The 21,615-nt window shown below is 37.0% G+C and overlaps 1 protein-coding gene across 1 annotated transcript in view; it reads left to right on the forward strand.

Moving 5' to 3' along the window:
• Nucleotides 1-21,615, forward strand: part of ndufs1 (NADH:ubiquinone oxidoreductase core subunit S1) — a 56,936-nt gene that overhangs the window by 27,544 nt on the left and 7,777 nt on the right. Inside the window, exons 13-18 of the mRNA XM_066688639.1 lie at nucleotides 8,681-8,810; nucleotides 12,587-12,747; nucleotides 13,501-13,655; nucleotides 14,438-14,613; nucleotides 16,153-16,287; nucleotides 18,835-18,907. Of these exons, the coding sequence (XP_066544736.1) occupies nucleotides 8,681-8,810; nucleotides 12,587-12,747; nucleotides 13,501-13,655; nucleotides 14,438-14,613; nucleotides 16,153-16,287; nucleotides 18,835-18,907 (830 nt within the window). The remainder of the gene's footprint in view (nucleotides 1-8,680; nucleotides 8,811-12,586; nucleotides 12,748-13,500; nucleotides 13,656-14,437; nucleotides 14,614-16,152; nucleotides 16,288-18,834; nucleotides 18,908-21,615) is intronic.

The raw sequence follows: 21,615 nt of genomic DNA on the forward strand, positions 1-21,615 counted from the left end.
TGTTTGTAATGGAAATGCCGACAATAACACAGAGTTAAACTGTGTTATTTAAACAGACTGCACCCTCGCTACTCAGCCAAAATATAGAATTGTTTTGCAGTGGCAGTGTAGTTTCAGCAATGCCGTACTGCCATTCAGTAAATAGGCTGTACAATTTGGAACTGCTGTTAGTACATTGTTTACCATGCGCTGTAATGTAGCTGGGGCATTACGCATTCCAAACGCCGTAACGGAATACTGCAGGAAGCTGTCAGAGGTGACAAACACAGATATCTCCGAAGCACAGGGTGTTAATGGAACTTGCCAATAGCTTTTTAGCAAGTCTAGTTTATTCTGACGAATCTAGCCGAACCGATCATGTCTATGCAATCATCTAACCAGGGCAAAGGAAAGTAGTCTGACACCGTCACCTTCCTATAGTCAGTACAAAACCTAAATGTACCATCAGGCTTATGGTATCAATATACATGGAGAACTCCATGGACTAGTACTTTTGGAAAGCCAAAAGTGGAAAAGTATTTAATTAACACTCTCCCAACAGCTTTGGCAGTGATTTTACTCAGGCATATAGCCTCTGGATACCTAGTAGCAGCACACATAATGGTTAATAAAAACTGATTACCAGATTACCAGTTAGCGGGCCAACACAATCAATGATCATTTGCTGAATTAGCTCTCCCATAACAGGAATAGGACAGAGAGGAGCCGGAGGAATTACCTGTTTTTTTTGTTGTTTTTTTTATGGCAACAATGAGCTGATTTCATGCCAGGCCAGGCTTATCTCAAGTAACTGGTAACTTTAACTCACCAGTATTATCAGTTACCGTCATCTCCACGACACTCCTTGTGTCAGTACACACAGAAGAGTGGAAAATTGGACATACTCGCAGGTGCTCGCTGGTGGCGAGCACTGCGTTAGCTAAACCAATGCAAGCTGGGAACGCTTTGGGAAAATCTACAGCTAAGAGATCTGAACAAAAGTGCGCATCAAGAGTACCTCCAACACTGGCATCGCTCAGCCTCCCGTCATGTAATTTCCTTATTGCATGACACACCCCTGACTGGGAGCTGAAGCTGCACACCTACTCTGAAGTAGAGGTCGACCGATACAGGATTTTGCTGATACCGATAACTAAGTTGGGAAGACAAGCCGATAACCGATTAATCGGCTGATAGTTTTTAAAATTTATACTGAATGAAAAAACAACACTTAAAGTAAAATAATGCTGAACTTTATTACAAAAATAAACAGTACTGACTGAACCATGAAAATGTTTTGTACTTTTTAAAATAAAATAAATATATAAATATTAATATATGAACTATATTAATAACTATTAAAGTAAATAAAAGATATACATCCAAACTGAACCAAGGAGTAACACTCCAAATAGCATAAATAAAAATAGATACAGTGAGGGAAAAAAAGTATTTGATCCCCTGCTGATTTTGTACGTTTCCCCACTGACAAAGAAATGATCAGTCTATAATTTTAATGGTAGGTGTATTTTAACAGTGAGAGACAGAATAACAACAAAAAAATCCAGAAAAACGCATTTCAAAAAAGTTATAAATTGATTTGCATGTTAATGAGTGAAATAAGTATTTGATCCCCTATCAATCAGCAAGATTTCTGGCTCCCAGGTGTCTTTTATACAGGTAACTCTCTTAAAGGGATTGTAGACCTACACAAGGCTGGAATGGGCTACAAGACCATCGCCAAGCAGCTTGGTGAGAAGGTGACAACAGTTGGTGCGATTATTCACAAATGGAAGAAACACAAAATAACTGTCAGTCTCCCTCGGGTCTGGGGCTCCATGCAAGATCTCACCTCGTGGAGTTTCAATGATCATGAGAATGGTGAGGAATCAGCCCAGAACTACACGGGAGGATCTTGTTAATGATCTCAAGGCAGCTGGGACCATAGTCACCAAGAAAACAGCCGTGAAGGACTGAAATCCTGCAGCACCCGCAAGGTCCCCCTGCTCAAGAAAGCATATGTACAGGCCCGTCTCATGTTTGCCAATGAACATCTGAATGATTCAGAGGAGAACTGGGTGAAAGTGTTGTGGTCAGATGAGACCAAAATCGAGCTCTTTGGCATCAACTCAACTCGCCGTGTTTGGAGGAGGAGGAATGCTGCCTATGACCCCAAGAACACCATCCCCACTGTCAAACATGGAGGTGGAAACATTATGCTTTGGGGGTGTTTTTCTGCTAAGGGGACAGGACAACTGCACCGCATCAAAGGGACGATGGACGGGGCCAGGTGCCGTCAAATCTTGGGTGAGAACCTCCTTCCCTCAGCCAGGGCATTGAAAATGGGTCATGGATGGGTATTCCAGCATGACAATGACCCAAAACACACAGCCAAGGCAACAAAGGAGTGGCTCAAGAAGAAGCACCTGGCCTAGCCAGTCTCCAGACCTTAATCCCATAGAAAATCTGTGTAGGGAGCTGAAGGTTCGAGTTGCCAAATGTCAGCCTCGAAACCTTAATGACTTGGAGAGGATCTGTAAAGAGGAGTGGGACAAAATCCCTCCTGAGATGTGTGCAAACCTGGTGGCCAACTACAAGAACCGTCTGACCTCTGTGATTGCCAACAAGGGTTTTGCCACCAAGTACTAAGTCGAAGGGGTCAAATACTTATTTCCCTTATTAACATGCAAATCAATGTATAACTTTTTTGAAATGCGTTTTTCTGGATTTTTTTGTTGTTATTCTGTCTCACTGTTAAAATACACCTACCATTAAAATTATAGACTGATCATTTCTTTGTCAGTGGGCAAACATACAAAATCAGCAGGGGATCAAATACTTTTTTCCCTCACTGTACATCAAAAATGAATTAAAATCAGATGCGTTTCTGATTTGTTTATACGTTTCTCTTGACTGCATGAAGATGTTTTTCTCAAATCACTCACTACCTTTAAATATACAAGCTGGCTAAAGCATAAACGTGACTGGATATAAACTACACACTACACGATTTCTACAATCTGACCCGATTTTGTGAACAGTGGGCAGCTCACACTATTTTGCACCGAATTTATGTGTTTTGCGTCGTGAAGGAGCACACACTACCCGATCGCTTAAGTACAGGGACACACACTTCATGACTGATCTAACATCCTTGTCGTGGCTATCTGCATCACAGCCTCCAAACTCCCCACATCTCGCAGAAACACGCGTGATCCACACAGCGGAAAACAAACATGGACGTGGACATTTACAGGTTGTGTTCATGAAGTGCAGATGTCCGCAGTTATGCGCAGATCTGTGCTGCTCCACCAATGTGATCAGTGGATTTCTGCAGATCTGTGCAAAACTGCGGAAATCTGCGCAACAAGAACACGACCACAAACTGTTGTTGCTGTTGCTGTTCGTGTGTGCGGACAAACACAAAAAGCGGAGAGAAAAGGATGTGTGTGAAGACATGAACATGTGAGAGCTGCAGCTAAGCAACAGTCACAGGCTGTATCCATCCCACAGTATGATCATCGCATTGTAGGGATCGATATTTTGCGCAGACCTGGGTCGATTACAAGTACTAATTGGTATTTGAAAATATTATTTTCCCTGTATTAGAGTATTTTTAAATAACCTGCGCCAAAACAACCATTGGTATTTGAAGTATTTTACTAAATACGTATGAAAATCTTATTCTCCTGTCATGGTTATTCTTCCTGTTTCTTTTGTCTTCTTCAATCAGCTCAGCTCTCATTGTCTGTTGATTACGTCACTCTCCACGATCGGTGCTGATCGAGTCGTAAATATTAAACATGTTTAATAAAATCGTAGGGGCTCCGACTAGCTTATGATCGAATCGGAGGGCAAGCGATGCATTGCACCCTGTCTTCCACTACATGACCATCAGTGGCGGGACGCTCCCCGACCAGGCTGCCTGTCATGACGATCAGTGCCAATTTGTCGTGAGGGCCCAAATCGGGCTTAAAATCGTGTAGTGTGACCCCAGCATAATGCAAATAGATGGTAATAAATTGTAATATTGCTGACATTTAAACATTTAGGTAGGACTTGCGTGTTTTTTGTCACATTGTTCCAACCGCTTGAGGATAGCTTTAATGTTAGCGTCTTGTCAGATTGTCGGTAAACATACTGTTGTTCTCTATTAATGCTGCATCTAGTCAAGAAATGAATTACTTTATAATGATATCACAACGTGTACTGTAGTGTAATGTATACATACCTTTTAGTTGTTGGTGTTTTAAATCTGCATTGTTCAACTCGTGCAGTGTTCCGCTGCAGTCAACAGTGGTGCCCCAAGCCTCGAAGATTTAAAAAAGAAAACTTGCGAGTATTACTCAATGTCTAGGTTAACATTTGTATATAAATGTTTTTTTTTCCACACAGAGTGTCCTTCAAGATTATGGTAGTTCAGTTCCACAACATTCCAAACTTCAGTATAAATTTCTCATCATTATTATTATTATTATTATTATTATTATTATTATTATTATTATTTATTAGCAGACTCCCTTATCCAAATATCAGCGCAATCCAAAGTGCAAAAATACAGTTCAAGGCATGAAACATTACAAATTCCAATTTCCAATTTACATCATTTATGTCCCGCCTCCTAAAGGCAAGTAACCAGTCAGACGAAACTTATTGTTCTGCCCCTGGATCAGTTCTGTCCTAACAGTGTTGGTTTCCAAAACCTCTCTTCACTGATTGTAGGGCTCTATGCTTACTTTTTTCCTTAGGAGCACTGTGCCCCTAAATTGAAAAATGTAGGAGCACAGTCCAAAATTGAGGGGCACAAAAAAAAGAAAATGCTAAAATGAAAAGCAAATGCAACAATATTCAAGACATTTAAATACAGTGCTGTACAGTAGAGCCTTGTGAGGGGGCAGTGGCTCAAACCAAAAAAGGGGAATTCGTTCCGCGTGGCAGCTATCGAATTGTGGTCCGGGGGGTGGGGGTGGCAGTCGGGTCATATAGGGCACTTTGGGGGAAAAGCAGCACTGTTGCAAACTCAAAACGAAACTCAAACGTTTTCCATTTGTTTTTTCGTTTATTATATATATTTATATTTTGAGTTCAATATTAGTTTGATCATCTAGTATAATGCAACACACTTCCAGAGGCTCTGAGGGAGCGCCCTACACAGAAATGTCTTAAAAATCACTTTTTGGAAAAAAAGAAAATACGGATCTTGGTTAGTTACAAGTTTTTAAATATTTTTTTCAGACTTTTAATTGCTTGCTTTCCTTTATTGGCTAAACTAGCTACTTGTTTTCTTGCTTATTTTGTTGTCTGTCTGTACTCTACTGCTGTATTGCATCTTTGTGCTGTGTCTGTTTCGACTGTTGCTTGAGTGTAGCATGTAGGTATAATAAGAGCGCGTTATAATTAAAATGTATAATAATAATGTAGTTGAGGAGGTAAAGAAACGGGCGTAACTCGTGAGACGCACACAAGTTCAAGTAACGGGAAAGGCTGAGTACTTTGTGCGGTTTTAACGGATCCAATGTGCCATCCTTGATGTGCAATATCCATGACGGACAACTTTTCGGATCCAGAGGCAGCAGCCTGCACCAGCTGGGCATCTCCATCCTGTCATTGCGGCTCCAGTGTGTGTCTCTTCAGTGCTCTGCGTCATTGTCGTGTTCGCGCCATGTGAGTTCAGCTTTGCACATGTTGCAGCAAACTGTCTTCAGCGTAAATTCAATGTAAAGTGCTCCTTTACTTTCCACGGGTGTAGCTGCTGCCTCCGCCATCTCTCAAGGTTTTGTTTTAGTAGCTGCGCCTCAAGTAGACCCAACTAATCAACGATTCATTACATTTTAAGATTTTCGTAGATTTTAATAATCAACGTTACTGCTAAGTTGTTGCAGCCCTGCTGTCGCTGAGTACTATTGTATCTGTAGCTAGTAGGTGATTGGATATAGTGCCAAATGAACTGCTGCAACACTGGGTCATCAATGTCATTCACTGGACAATCCACAACTGAACTACATTTCCCACATTTGCTACTGTAATAAAAATTTGTGTAAAATATCGTTATCATAATCATGTCAATGTAGTATTTCCTTATAGTATGTCCTTATAGTATTTCCACTCAAAAAAGAAAGGTAACTGGATGTAATTATATACAATATATGGAAATTAACACTGTCTTAAAGTGATGTAATTGTTTTATGAATATTTTTTCAATATGTCCTGGTTTCTAATTTTGAAAATGTGGTCAGTCTATCAAGTGGAAACCTTGCAGATTTTTTGTTGAAACTTTTAAAGTAAAAAAAAAAGTGGAATAACTAAATAAATACATAAATATATAATTAGCCTACACAAAACAGAATAGTTTTTAATTGGATGCATACAGATTATTACATTGACTATTAAATGTTGACTGTAAAATACAGTAAAGGTATTTTGCAGTCGACATGGTGTAATAATCTTCATACATCCAATTTAAAATGATTTTGTTTGTCTTTTTTTTACTATAAATATTTCAGAGGACTGGGGGCAGGATTAAATCCAAAATGTTCGCAAAGTGCGAGCACGAAAAGTCACGGAAGAGTCGCAGGAGGGAATCTCGCAGCTCAGCTCCTCACTGAATTAAATCTAAAATGTGCGGAGCTGCGAACTGGGAGGAGCCTGATTTTCTGGCGTGGCTTCTGGGGTGGGCGGGCAACGCGAGAAACCGCGAGCCAATCACAGTGTCTGCAATTTGAGAGACAGTGGGGGCATGAGAGCAGGACGGGCTGCGAGAAGAGCGATGCGTCAATAAAGCAGAGAAATCAAAACTGTGACCCGCACGCTAATAGCAAACTACACAACTAAAAATATTACGATCAAAGACGTACGAAGCAACGTAGAACACCGTACTCAAACTACACAACTGTACATCATGGGATTTACTTTAAAAATTAGAAGAGAGTAGCATCTAACTAAACATGAAAGCGCGACTGAGTACAGTGGTGTAGTTTTGTAGTAACGGATGTGTGAAAGCTGTGTTTTATTCTCTCGCATTGTGCCAGAAAGGCATCAAAGTACGCTAGTATTGTAACGCATTGTAACACCAAAATATGCAAAAATAGGGCTGAAGTTCTGCACACTAGCCGTTATTAACCCGATTGATTAAAACATTGAGTAGAGCCAATCCAGGCTCGAAATGTGGAAGATTGTCAATATCTACCATCACTCTCCCAGGCTGGGAGGCAAGAACCTTCCTCCTGTCCCTCACTCTGTTGCTCAGAATGCTCCACTGCAAAGCGTGGCTCTGACGTCAAGTCGAGCACAAGTCTAGCACAAACATTCTTGGCTGAATGTATATTTGTTACACGTGAAATAAAGCATCTTAATGTTTATACATTATGAAGCACTTAATCACTCAATTTGGCAAATGATTAAAAAATTAGGAAGGGGGGGTCGCTGAGAACCGTGAATATCTCATGTGTACGTGTATGTATACTGGTATTTGAAGAGTGCTGTAGTCACAGTCACAGCATTGCGGAGAGTGGATTTCATGCACAGTCCTCCCTGGAAGTTACATCCTAACTTGGTTCCGAGACCGGCAACATGAGTCGATGACACGTAAGTCGAGACGCATATTGAAGCAGAAGCGTCTACTCAAAACCATTGTGACAATTTGAGTAAACTACAAACACTTATATTAACTTTAAACAAGTTATTAGAGAGCTGAGAGATGATTTTATTACAAGCACCTGTTAAATTGACAAGAGATGACTATAGTTTAATTTATTGTTTCTAAATATTACTCGTTCTCAGCTGCTTTGTATCTCCCTCAAAACAACAACACTGCACAAGATTCTAGGAAACCGAATATACCATAATTACACGTATACATGGAGTATTAGAATACTGAACCTATCGTAATATATAATATATAATGTATATAATTCTAGTGAAAAGGTCTCTTCAGACCTTCTGACTTTCCACTCTCATTTCTGAGTGTTGGAAACAAAACTAGCATGTGTGATGCCTTCAGAACAAAAAGTACACTATTATTTTAGGTAATATTAATTGATTGTGCTGCTGTTCACTTTATTTATTCATTAAATCTTGTTTTTTTGTATTTGAGAGCTAAAGTAAACAGCAATGAGCTATATATACTTATGTTTTCAGGTAGCTACAAAGGCTCTATTTTTATTTATTAATCATATACTTGCACTTTATATTGAGAAAAAGCCTGTCAGGGAACACTATCCCGATACCAGGACACCAGGTTAACCTAAAAACAAAGTAATAAAGGAGTTGTTATTCGAAGTATATGCATACTGTATTGTTTTCTGGTGGACAGGTTGAGGAATGTTGCACATATGCATGCAACAATTTTAAGTAAGCTAACACCACTGATGTGCTACTAAAAAAAAAAGAATCCATGGTTGGCAGGTCTGCATAAGCAGTATTATACTTTTGTTTTACAATTACCATATGGAATTGGCATTTTGACGAGATTGGCTTTGATTTATTAAAATGCCAAAAAGTGTTGTAGGGGATCAAATGTGTAATAGTAAGAAGGAAAAATGTTGTTGGGGACAGCCAAGAAGCATCCATATTATTGCATTGTTCATTGTTGCCTGTTTCAGGAAATTACAGATATTTCTGTAAAAGATCAATATCGGTGCTATGATATATCTGTCGGGCCCTAGTTGTAACATTTGCACTGATTTTTTTCTTCTTCTCCTAGCTGGCTGCACAATGATCTCCAGGTTGCTCTTGTTGGCAGCAGTGTGGATCTGAGTTATACCTATGACCATCTGGGGGACACTGCTCAAGTGTTGCATGACCTCGCCTCAGGGAAGCACCCTTTCAGCAAGGTACATTATCTTATTAGCTCAATGCTGAAAACCACTGGTGTAAAGTTGTTATAATGCTCCAGCTTAAATTCTACTCATGTTTTAAGATGCTCCTAAATAGAGGCAAATAATGTTTTGCTTTATCCTGACAGCATCCTGAATCAAGTGTAGCTGCATTAATATTTAATAGTTATCATCCACTAAGAAGCACAAAAAACTAAAATAGATTAGCAAATTAGAAGTAATGTATTGCCTTTATAATCATTAAAATAATTTGGTTGGTTTATGAAATATTTCCAAAAATTCCAGTGATGGATGTGACATTTGCACACAAAATACAACTTTATTGCCTTATTTAAGGACTTATTAAAATTAACTAAATGTGATTGATAATGAAGATACTGCTTTTTGAACTCTGTCATGTTCAAAGTTTCACCATTCTTTCTATATTGCCCAAAGAAACGTGTGTTATGGATGTGACAGAAATGGACAAGTATTGCTGGAGTCACTTACATGCAAAAATCTGTGATTTGTGGAACACTCAAAACATTTAATGCCATTTGATAAGGACAACTTGGCAGCTCCCCAAAATCAAATTAAGTAATACCTCAGATGTTTTGTTTTCATAATATGTGCAGCATTATGGATGTGACGCCGTCTGGACTGTATTGAAAAAATGTATTGAAACCTTGATTATATAAACACTTTAAGCTCATTAATTACCTCAGAACCTCAATAAGAGATTAAAAAAATAAAAAAAGTAAAATACAGCGCATTATTTTTTTAAAGGCGATCAATCAGATTACAAACATGCCTCCTGTAGAACCGTCTCGGAAATAAGTGGAGAAGTCGTGGAGATAAAGCAAATAGAACTTTAATCAAGCCGGCTTGGAAGCCCCACATCAGGAATAATTCCTTCAGTGAGACTTAATGTTTACAAACATGAGTGCAGCTTTATAGGAAAATGACGTAACATCTTATGGCCGTTCATCCAATCAGAAGATACAGGTCCGGGTCCGTTTACGATCTGTCCTCCCGTGAAGAGGTGATGGATACAAAAAGCAGATGTCTGTCTTTGATGTGCACTAGGAAGATGTGATCCCATGGTCGTCATTTACCTAGTGTCAATCGCTCATTAACAGAAACAATTTCTGCCTATCTTGAGAAATGATTAAGTCATAAACAAATTCACAGCAGACATCTGTAGGCTATTTCAGCACTGTGTAATCTTTCATTACTGACAGGAGTTTCTAACAAATCGACCTTTTTGACCCTTTACTTGTCCTGCTAAATCTAATCTGCTCAGTCTGTATACAAAACTACGTCTAATGCTAGTATTAATATAAAACATTATATAATTATCACAAAACACTTTCTTCAACTTCTTATACAGTCTTCACCTCCTTTCTTCCGTCAATGAGGAAGCAAGTTGTGGATCACAACAAAGTAGAAAGTGATGTAGAAAAACAAAGTAGAAAATGATTTTCGTGACTTCTCTGAATTTCCCCACTGACTTCCAGAAAAGCAGCTCCAGAGTTAGCACCCACATGACATCTTGGGCCTATTTCTCGATCTCTGAATTCTGGTACATAGAATGAGATGAACATGATAAACTCACTCCACATAATGGTTCTGGAATAAACTGAGAAATTAAGGATTTCCCCTTTAAGATAGCATGTATTTTCAGTTTCTGGTGTGATATATCAAGTATGTCATGACAATGTGCTACTATTAGTGATTTTAATATTTGCAATCACATCTCATCAAGCTTAGTATTACTTTAGGACATTATTGTCACATCAATAACGCTAATTTCGGCAATGTTTAGTAATAAATGGTAAACTTTTTTTTATCTCGTAATATAAGTTTAACAAAGTTAGTTTTGCAGAGAAAGTTTGAAAAAATAATATTGTAGTATACAACTTTTAGAAAAACCTTACCAAGAAAATGTTATGGATGTGACATTTGCATTATTTATAAACACCATTATTTTAAACAGCTATACCAATCCTTTTATCAGCAACATTTCGTATTTTTATCTTTCTATTACATACCCATTGAGTTCAAATTAGGCATATTTACAAAACTATACATAAAACAGGTATCCCACAATTGAAACCTAAAAATGTATGACAATTTGACTTCTGTAAATGTTGCTTTTTTGTTTTTCTACTGTTACTTTAAAAGGCTGTAATGTAAATAAAAAGCACAAAGTGGACCCCAAAAATAATATAGCATGCACAATTATATACTAATTTTAGTAAAAACTGAGAAATATATTATTTAGATATAGGCATTTTTATTTTAAGCTCACTGTACCATGGAATTGCCCATATTAATTTATTTGAAGCATAATTAAGCATAATATTTATACCAATTTAGTTTTTATTGATGATGATCAATCTTAATATTTTTCAAAGAACTTTGAGAATATATAATTAAAGATCACAGGGCAATCAAATATATTTACTATTATTCCCAGGAAGCAAGTAAGAAATTAAAGTCTCAAACTTTTATTTGGCACTAATAAGAAACTTGTCCCTGTCTTGAGAAATATTTATGGGAGTGAACACCCTCATTAACCCCCCCCCATTTATTTTTAATTACTTGTAGTTATGTAAGCCATACATCAGAATTTAACAATGTATATTGAAAGTACTAAAATAATGACAGGAGACAACATTAAAAAAAAATGTAGCCTTTAATACATATAGGTTTAATCCTTGCCTGGCGCCCCAGCATTTACATTCAAATACTGTTACACATATAGCCTTCAGAAAGATTAGTGCATTAAAAAAAAAATACACTTTTCAATGTATCCAGTAGACATGATTGGGATTTAAAAATAATACATCGAAAAACAATATTAAAATTAAAATAATCAAGAAAAAAGGAAAGAAAACATAGTACTTGCTTTCAGGTATAGCCAGTAGCCTTGGGTATTCTCAGTTTCTAGTCATGCTTAAAGACAGGCTTACAGAAACATACAATTAACAAGATGTTTTTTTATACCTAGACTTGTACCTAGGTTGTACATTATGTTATAAGATAATTAGCTTCACAATTACAAATGCCTTCTGTGCTACACCACACTGAAAATTCAGCTTCTCGCAGTGTGATGACTGCAGCATTTGCAAGTTTGAAAGATGCATGTCGGTAGACTTAATTTGTTTTGAAATGTTTTACACAGTGTAGCAATTTAAGTAGCACATAGAACAACATTATTTTTATGCATCAAGGAATACAAAAAATCTGATTTATTTTTGCTGTAATGTCATGGAAATGGTTAGCTATCTATTAAAATTAGAACATATGGGTTCCATGACTGCATCTATCTTGAACAGACCATTATCCCTTCATATAGAATTAAATTATTTTAGTCGGGTAAAAATCAGCTATACTATCTGGAGGAGCACTAAACACACAACTCTCCTCTACATATGTACAGCACATTAGGACACCAATTGAGTAGTTCTGTAATGAAAGTTGTAATTCAGATGTATAGTGAGCCATGTTTTACCAGTTTTACTACAACTCTGAGCTTCCCTCAGAGTTAATCTGCCTGGTTAATATATTGGAAGTTGGCTGTGATTAAATCATTGTCTGACAACATATGCATCCTTATCTTAAAAATGTTGATAGTTAGAGCTCCCAAAGTAAAGATCAAGCTAGTAAAGGCTCAGGGTTCCAATTAATGGATATAAATACATCCCATTTACAGATGCATCTGATCCCAAATCTGGATCAGAGATGTTACTGGTTTCTGTAGAAAGCTGTAAATGTAAATGTTTTTCCAGGTTCTGAGCCAGGTGAAAAAGCCCATGGTTGTTGTGGGCAGTGGATGTCTGCAGAGGGCTGACGGAGCAGCTATCCACGCTGCAGTTTCTGCCATAGCACAGAGTGCCAGGGCTAGCAGTGGAGTCCAGGACAACTGGAAGGTTCTCAATGTTCTCCACAGGTACAGTCACTGAAGTATGGGTTCTACTGCTTATGAAGTTACCTTGATAAATGTACTACAGGATGTTGGTACTTTTTATTGGTCTGTTATGGGCTCAAAATCCCTTCACTTTGCTTCACTACAAATATCCAAGGGAATACCCTTATGAATCATTACAGATGCTTCAGTGGCACATTTTACTGTAGTATACAATGATTTAATCCACTTCAGCAGTTCTTTTTAAGTCACCCCATAAATTATCACTTTCTAAAAACTTATACACATACATTTCTGATCGATAAAATAGGGTTTATGGTTAATTCAGTATTTCAGAGATAATTTATAATAAACTTAACACAATATCTTTGAGCCTTCAAGAACTAGAGTTCCCTTAATTGTACAAGCAACATGCTTACATGATCAGTGTGGTCTAAAATTGTCTATAAAACTCACTGGATGGGGGGTTCTCCAGGAACAGAGTTGGGGACCGCTGGTGTATAGTATGGGCTCTGCATTATTTTACCTGGTTAGCTAACAAGTAAGAGTAGTGGGGACTAGATCAACAATCAGCAATTTCAAATTGGGACCGTATATAAGAAGAAATTGCTGATTCCACATTTAAGAGAAAAACAAAAGTAAGTAGACTGAGCTGTTGTCACTTGCCTGCCACAGTAAGAAAATAGCTAAAAGTACAAGAGGTGAATTGGAATTTTCCCTTGAAAAGCTTACTTCGTTCTCCTTTGCTTGATCCTCTTGTGTTTGTTCTCATGCCAGGGCTGCAAGTCAGGTAGCAGCACTCGATCTTGGCTACAAGCCCGGAGTAGAAGTGATCCGGAAGAACCCTCCCAAGGTGTTGTTCCTACTTGGGGCTGACGCTGGCTGTGTAACCAGACAGGACCTGCCTAAGGATTGCTTCATTATCTACCAGGGTGAGTGGATTCAATCAGATTAGAAAACACAGGGGTACCACATCATGCCTTAACAATTTTAGTGTAATTTCTGAGCTAGTTCATGTTTTGCAAGCCACCTTTTCAGGAGAATTAAAGACTGTAGCACAAATCAGATCTAGGATTATAATATATAATTTGACATACCCAAAGACAAAATGATTCCATTTAGGATCTGTAGCAGCTCATGAGGTGCTTGATACAAGATGGGCAGTACATCAAGGCACAATTTCTCAGAAGCCCATACCCAGTCTTAAAAAAAAAAGCGAAAGCAAAGAAACTGGCGGCGAAAACAAAGATTGCAGCATTGTAACCAAAGGCAGGGACTCCAGTGCTCTCGCTTTAACATTATTTGCTATCAAGTTTTTATTTTTTATTTTGATATAATTATTATATAATTATTATTATGCTTTGTTTTATTTAATTTTTTTCTCAACATACACTTTAATTAAACTTTATTTTTCTCCTTTTATGATTTATTTTGAATTCGTTACTTATGGTGCTAATTTGAGCCCATAGATTAGCCTGTAATTTTTAATTGCTCTGCCTCCACTTTTAAACTTTTTTTCTCATTTAAATTTGTCTAGATTCTCCACATGTTACTGTGATTCAAGAAGCTGCACAGAACCACAGTGTATTGCAGCTGCATTTCTATACATTGCTCTCTGGAATGTATAATACATATATTAATTGTATTGTGTGAAGCTTCCCTGGTGGAAGGATACTCATATTATAATTATGATAATCCCTTGTCACCCAATCAGGTCATCATGGTGATGTTGGGGCTCCCATGGCTGATATCATTCTCCCAGGTGCCGCTTATACAGAGAAGTGTGGCACTTATGTGAACACAGAGGGCCGTGCCCAGCAAACAAAAATTGCAGTGACTGCGCCGGGCATGGCTAGGGAAGACTGGAAGATCCTTCGAGCCATTTCAGAGGTATTTTGTGCCAGCTACAAGAAATCAAAGATAAATAGCAGATATAAAAACACTTTATATTTCCATGATCTTTATGTGTCTAAATCATGGATTTAGTTTGTTAAAGTTTTGCAGAGATGGTTTTAGTGACATTTAACTGCCTAAAATCAGATTTCTTGGTTAAAACATAATTATGTCCCTACAGAAACAAGTGATTGCTCTCTCATTGTAGTCTGGATGGAAAAATAGTCATGCCAGTGCTGTGTTAGCTCTGGGGTGGAGAGTTTTTATTTTTTTCAGGAGTGTGTTTGTGAAATTGTGTAGCAGTGGCAGATTTTCACATAATATCGAATTATACAATTATAAGCTAGCAACCTTTTTGAATGTAATAAATATGGATATTTATCCATTGAACCTGGCAGTCAAAAACTAGGAGATGATTGGAAACCACTTCCTTGCCATCTATCCAACTATTTATGTAATAACATTCATATATAATGCTTTCTCTAGGTATAAAATGTGATTGTACATGGGTGTGTGAGAATGTGTTGTTAATTTTTAATGGTTATTAAAAATATAAATTGTGCAGGGAGGAGCAACAATATGTAGTGGGTATCCATGGCAACCAGACTCCATGTTGAGTATACAGAAAATAGAATAAATAGCCCAAAACAGAAATAAATCCCTATGTTTTCTATGTCAAAATAAACAAAATCAAAATAAACACGAGTACTAGAAATGTAAACGCAAGCAGTATGATGATATAAAGTGAAAATTTAAAGGAGAGCTGAGACACACAGGGGAATAAACTACAAAATTAAATGTACAGTCTGAAAAAGATGTGCCACAATGAGGAAATAAACATACTGATACTTTGTTTAAAAAATATATAATAGTAATTCACCAGAGACCTGGCTTATTCAGTTATTTTTTTTCCTACTGTGACATCTGACCCAAATTACTACAGCAGGCTCATATGACTTAATCTGATTACAAGCTTCAAAGAAGCTTCAAACTGTGCAGTGTTGTATTTCTAGATTAGGATGTTGGTAGCTATCCGTACTATATAAGTTCCTCTTGTTGACTTGTCCTCTTGTTCTGTGCAATGGAACATGGTTCTTGGGAATCTTCGTTTTGCATTTCTTAACCTGTAAAGTTAACGGTGCAAAGCTGTATCACTTAACTCTGAGAAGTGTATAGGACAAAGGGAATCTTCTGAAGGAAGATGTAAAGCATGACTAGGCAGATTATAGGTTTTTATTATTATAGTTGCTGTAGTTAATTGGTTAGTTATCTGGTTGTTTATTTGTTTGATATGTTTTGTTATTTTTTTTTAAGTTGCCTTTAACCACAGGGACTGATGTTGAAAAGCAATTGTGAGCAAATGTGCAAATGACTGCTCAGTGTAAATGAAGATTTAACACTTTGCGTTCTTATTTCAACTTGAACAACATGTGGTCTGAAATGTTATTTTCTTCACAAAATTAAATTGGACCTGAGCAGCCTGACAGCTGCAAAATAATTGGACTGCAAAGGGTTAATCTCCACTCTGTTTTGTAGCTTTCTGGGGTAACCTTGCCCTATGATAGTCTTAACGAAGTACGAGAGAGGCTGGCAGAAGTGGCTCCCAACCTTGTGCGTTACGATGACATTGAGGAGGCCAACTACTTCAGGCAGGCTAATGAACTTTCAAAGGTAAGTTCTCTTGTCTTAAGTTGCATATCATTGTGATCGACAGCTCCCTGCAAGTGAAGCCATATTCCAAGCAGGGCTCTACAGTGCGAGCATTTTACTTGCATTTGCAAGTAAAAATAATGTGAATGTGAAATACAATTTGGGTGTAAATACTCTATAACTCTATAAGGAAGTACTACGTTGAAATGATTATGGTAATAACAATATTTTATAAATCATTATTACGGTAGCAAATGTGGGAAATGTAGTTCGGTTGTGGATTGTCCCAATTAACCAAGAAGGCAACGAAAACTACAAGTCCCGTGAATTACGTTTATGACCCAGTGTTGCAGCGGTTCATTTGGCACGATATCCAATCACCTACTAACTGGCATTAGCCGTCTTGTCATTAACACACACTTACAGATACAATAGTACTAAGCTACATTAGGGCAGCAGCAACTAATCGATAATGTTGATTACTGAAATCTACTAAAATCTTAAAATGTAATTACTCGTCAATTAGTTGGGTCTACTTGGGGCACAGCTACTAAAAAAAAACAAAAAAAAACCTTGACAGATGGCCGAGGCTGCAGCTACACCCATGGAATGTATAGGAGCACTTTACATTGAATTTACATTAAAGACAGTTTGAAACTCGGATGACAACGAGCACAACAATGATGCATGAGCACCTGAAGAGAGAATACATTGGAGCCATAATGACAGAGGATGGAGACGCTCAGCATGGCTGTTGCCTCCAACATGTCATTTGTAGTCCTTCATCTGAGAAGTTGTCCATTGATGACAGCACATTGGATCCGTTAAAACCACACAAAGTACTCAGCCATTCCCGTTTCTTGAACTGGTGTGCGTCTCACAAGCTACGCCTGTTTCTTTACCTCCTCAATTACATTATTATTATTATACATTTTATTTATAATGTACCCTTACTATACTACACTCAAGCAACAGTCAAAACAGACAGCAAAAAGATGCAATACAGCAGTACAGTGCATACAGACAAAAAATGCTGATAAGATTATTTTAGAACTTGTTAAAACCTTAAAAACCTTTTTCAAAACGGTGATTTTTAAGACATTTATTTTCTTTAAACTATCCTGTGTAGGGCCGCTTCTCAGAGCCTCTGGAAGTGAGTTGCACAGCCGTGGTGCATTATTACAGAAGGCTTGTACTATATGATCAAACTAGTGCCATAAATATAGAATTATATGTCAAACTATACATATATATAAGAAACGAAAAAACAAATGGAAAACGTTTGTGTTTAGTTTTAAGTTTGCAACAGCGCTGCTGTGTGCGCATATATTTACACAGGGACCTGCAGGGGGGGGAGGGGCTGTGGGGTGTATGTGTGGCACGAGCCCCCTTTCTTTCCCATGGCCTTTTTTTCCCCGAAGTGCCCTGTATGCCCCAACTTTTTGGTTTGAGCCACTGCCCCCCCCCCAAAAAAAAGCTGTGCACGGCACTGTATTTACGTCTTGAACATTTGTTGCATTTGTTTTTCATTTGAGCATTAAATATGAACCTTTTTTTTAGTTAATGTGTCCCTACATTTTGGACTGTGCCCCTAAATTGAAAAATGTAGGGGCACAGTGCTCCTAAGGAAAAAAGTAAGCATAGAGCCCTGCCAAGTAAACAGTAGTCGTATAGTAATCCAAATAGTTTGCTACCTAAGCTGTGTCATAGCCAACTGTGATAAGTGGTGGCTAGTAATTGGCCAAGCTGTGCCTGGGTTAGGTGGGCTGTCTATGCTGCATCAGTCTCTACTATTTGCACTATGGACTAACAATGTCAGAAGATGTAGATGGCTGAGCAACAAAATGTTACAGAGGACATGTGTATGTGTTTGTGTGTGTGTGTGCTAGCTGCCCACATATCCACTGCATAATGGTGAGCAGAGTTGATAAACAATTGGAGATCCCAAATTTGGATGGTATAAAAACAAAAAAATGCAATGTCATGTTAACAATAGAAACATACGTACAGCAGCTGCTGATGAATGTACATAAATACTTCATGAAAAAAATGGTGTGTTTAATTGCCTAGATCTCTCCCATGTTAGTTACGGGAGGTATACCATTGAACCATTGAGCAGGGCTGAGATATTCAGAGTATAAAATAAAAAAAATAGGCAATTCCACTTTCCATTTTGGGGGGATAATTGTATTAGATCTGGAAATCTAAAACTGACATCTAGTTTCCTTTTTAAATAGCAGTTGGTGTGGCTGAACAAAATATACACTACAACTCATGATTATGAATCAGCTCAACCAAAATAATAAAACAAAATATTTATGCAACTCATAAACTTGTCAATTGTGCCTATTTATGTTCTCATCAGTTTAAAGGATAAAGTTCTATGTGGTTTTACATGATTTCTTTTACCTTAGTAGACTTTCTTACACATCTTTTCCAGGAACTTTGTGGGAGGTAGAAGGTTAATGCCTAGCAATTATAGCATAGTTTATGTATAATCTTGTTTGATGTAGTCTGCACTTCCCATCTTATTTCTACCCAATCTTTATTTTCATTCTGCTCTTCCAGGCAGTTAACCAGACATTGCTTGCAGATCCGCTTGTCCCACCACAACTGACGATTGAAGACTTCTACATGACAGGTATTTATATTTAAAATGGGTTGCGACTTTCTGAAATTCCACTGGTATGACGAACTCTCCCATGTCTGTTTATTAAACCAGAAAATATTTAATTTGAATATGTTTAATATGTCTCCCCCCAACACACACACACATATACCCATTAAACTTTACTAGGAATAGAAACATTGACTTGTTGGTTTATTTATTTTTATTTTTTATTATTTATCAAATATTAAAACAAGGAGAAAAATTGAGAAAACACAACTTTTAATCTTGTTTACCAGCATCAGACCTCATTAATTTGGAGAGATTCTTGCAAATGTACTACTGAACCAATACAATTTATGATTTTATATATATATATATACACGTATACGGCTTTTCAGCTGTAAACTCATCAAAATTAATACGTTATAAATACTTTCTTCTTCAACTGCCAGATCGCAGTTTATTTGGTAGGCTATATTGAAATTAATATAGCCGTCAATCTGGGCTTTGTAGTAAAATCAGTAATTGTGGAAAAATTATAATCTTATTGAGTGCTAAAACACGTGAATTTCTACACATCATATATTCCTATTCCTATATTATTATCATTCTAACTTTTCTAACTTTCATTTGGAATTCAATCTTGATCACATTGCAAACCCATGTCTTTGGATCAGTGCCTTGATCATTCACCTGTTTGATCATGTATACTAATTATTTTGTATTAGGTGTAGGTCTGGTGACAAGCTGGCTGGTGTTCACATTTATAGATGTGCCCATCACCCTTCAGCTAGCACTGCCCATTGGAACACGGAATACAGACACTGCCAGGTTGCTAATGCAACACAAACAGACCGTTAATGTTTCACGGTGTGGCAAATGCCTGGTGGTGTTGAAAAGCGAATATTCTGCAATGATATATTCTGCAGCTGTAATAGAATGGAGCCATTTCAAAGTGCTTTCACGTTGCATAAAATGTTATATTTTAGTTTTGTAACTGGTTATTTAGGTTTTATAATTATATAAGTCTGCTAAGATATGTGCATACCGATTTTCTACACCAATTTACACAGCTGATTGCATATGGTTTATTTTATTACAATTTTGTTCATATTGTATGTAGTCAGAAATCTCGGCAATTCTAGTTTTAAAAAACTTGGTCCAAATAAATACTGCAAATGGATCTTATGCTGCCAGACTTGTGTGGTTTCAAATCTAACAACATTTCTCACAGCTTTTGTTTCACCTGATAATGACTTGGGAGTGGTCACATTCTAGTTGTATTAAACACATTTTTAGACAACTTAAAAGCCAGCTTTGCCAAATTGTAAACAAAGCATGTTCAGCAAATACAAATTAAATGTATATAGGCAAATATCCACACACTTGCCTCCTTGTGTGTACACTGAAAATATAGAATTTACATTAACTTGCAGTTAAGGTGTACACTAAGCTTTGACAAATGAGATGCAGCTCCCAACATCACATATCTGTTGACCTTGAGCAGAAAAGAAAATGTACTCAAATATTTTACTTATTCTTTTGTTTCTGTTTTTACCTGAATGACACAGTTCATTTTTTTACTGATACTTTTTGTTTTTGAATCACAAAAGAATAACTGAAAGAAATGTAAAACAAAAACTTAGAATTTTCAAAGGTGTAAAATGAACAATAGCATACGTAGAATAAATGAGTCAAATACACAAACAAATGGGTAAAATGAACAGACAGAAGCAAAATAGGTTCAAATTGATACAAAATCTCAATCATATAAAATGCCATTTACATATTTCCCGTGCACATAGGCAATACATTTCCTTTTGTATGGTAGTCACATGTCATTTGCTAAACGTAGTGCACACCTTTATTTTATATATTATAGCATTATATATTTTCACTGTTTGGATATATGCCTATGGTAATGCTTGTATTTCTTTTCGATTTGCCAAAGGTGTAACAGTTCTCGAGTATTGGCAGTACTTTTTGTATTTAATAGAATGTTACTGTGAGACACAAGACCATTTGGCAACTTTTTATTTTATTTTTATTATATATAAATACCTTGAATGTTTAGCAGTGCAAGCTATATTTGCTGTAATGCCGCTAATGCTTGTGCAAGCAATTTGCAGTGTACATTTTTATTTTATTTAATTGGGACCCAAATATAATTTACTACTTATGTGCTTGCCTATATATATATATATATTTTTACATGTATTAACATGAGTATAAATGTATTTAATGTTTGTTTAAATGGTAAATGATTGTTAAGGTTAACACTAAAGGTCCTTACTTTCCACTTTTAGAAAAATGCCCATTTTGTAGTCAGATAATTAAATGGGTAGTTTGTTCATATTTGTCTACATAGAAAATATGCTGCATTCACACTAGACAGATGAACACAGGGCGACACCGGGTTGAAAATCAGTCGCTTTCATGTTGTCATTTTCAACCCGAGAAGAAACTCTGAAGCTGGGGTGAGACTAGGGTTGAGATTTGTTCATGTGAATACCTGTGTATTTAAAGCAAATGTGAATGCGAGGTGACTCACCACAGGTCCACTCAACCCGGGATTAGATGGTGTAGTATGAAAACAGCTATTGATACTGTGGGATAGATACTGTCAATAGGAGTTCATCCAATGACCTTATTTGACACTGGAGGTGGATTCAGTGTTGTAGTGTAAGTTTGTTTACAGTTAAACAATGTGAAACAGAAACACAAATAAACTAAGGGCA

The sequence above is a fragment of the Amia ocellicauda genome, chromosome 16 (genome assembly GCF_036373705.1).
Source record: "Amia ocellicauda isolate fAmiCal2 chromosome 16, fAmiCal2.hap1, whole genome shotgun sequence".
In the NCBI taxonomy this organism is placed as follows: domain Eukaryota; kingdom Metazoa; phylum Chordata; class Actinopteri; order Amiiformes; family Amiidae; genus Amia; species Amia ocellicauda.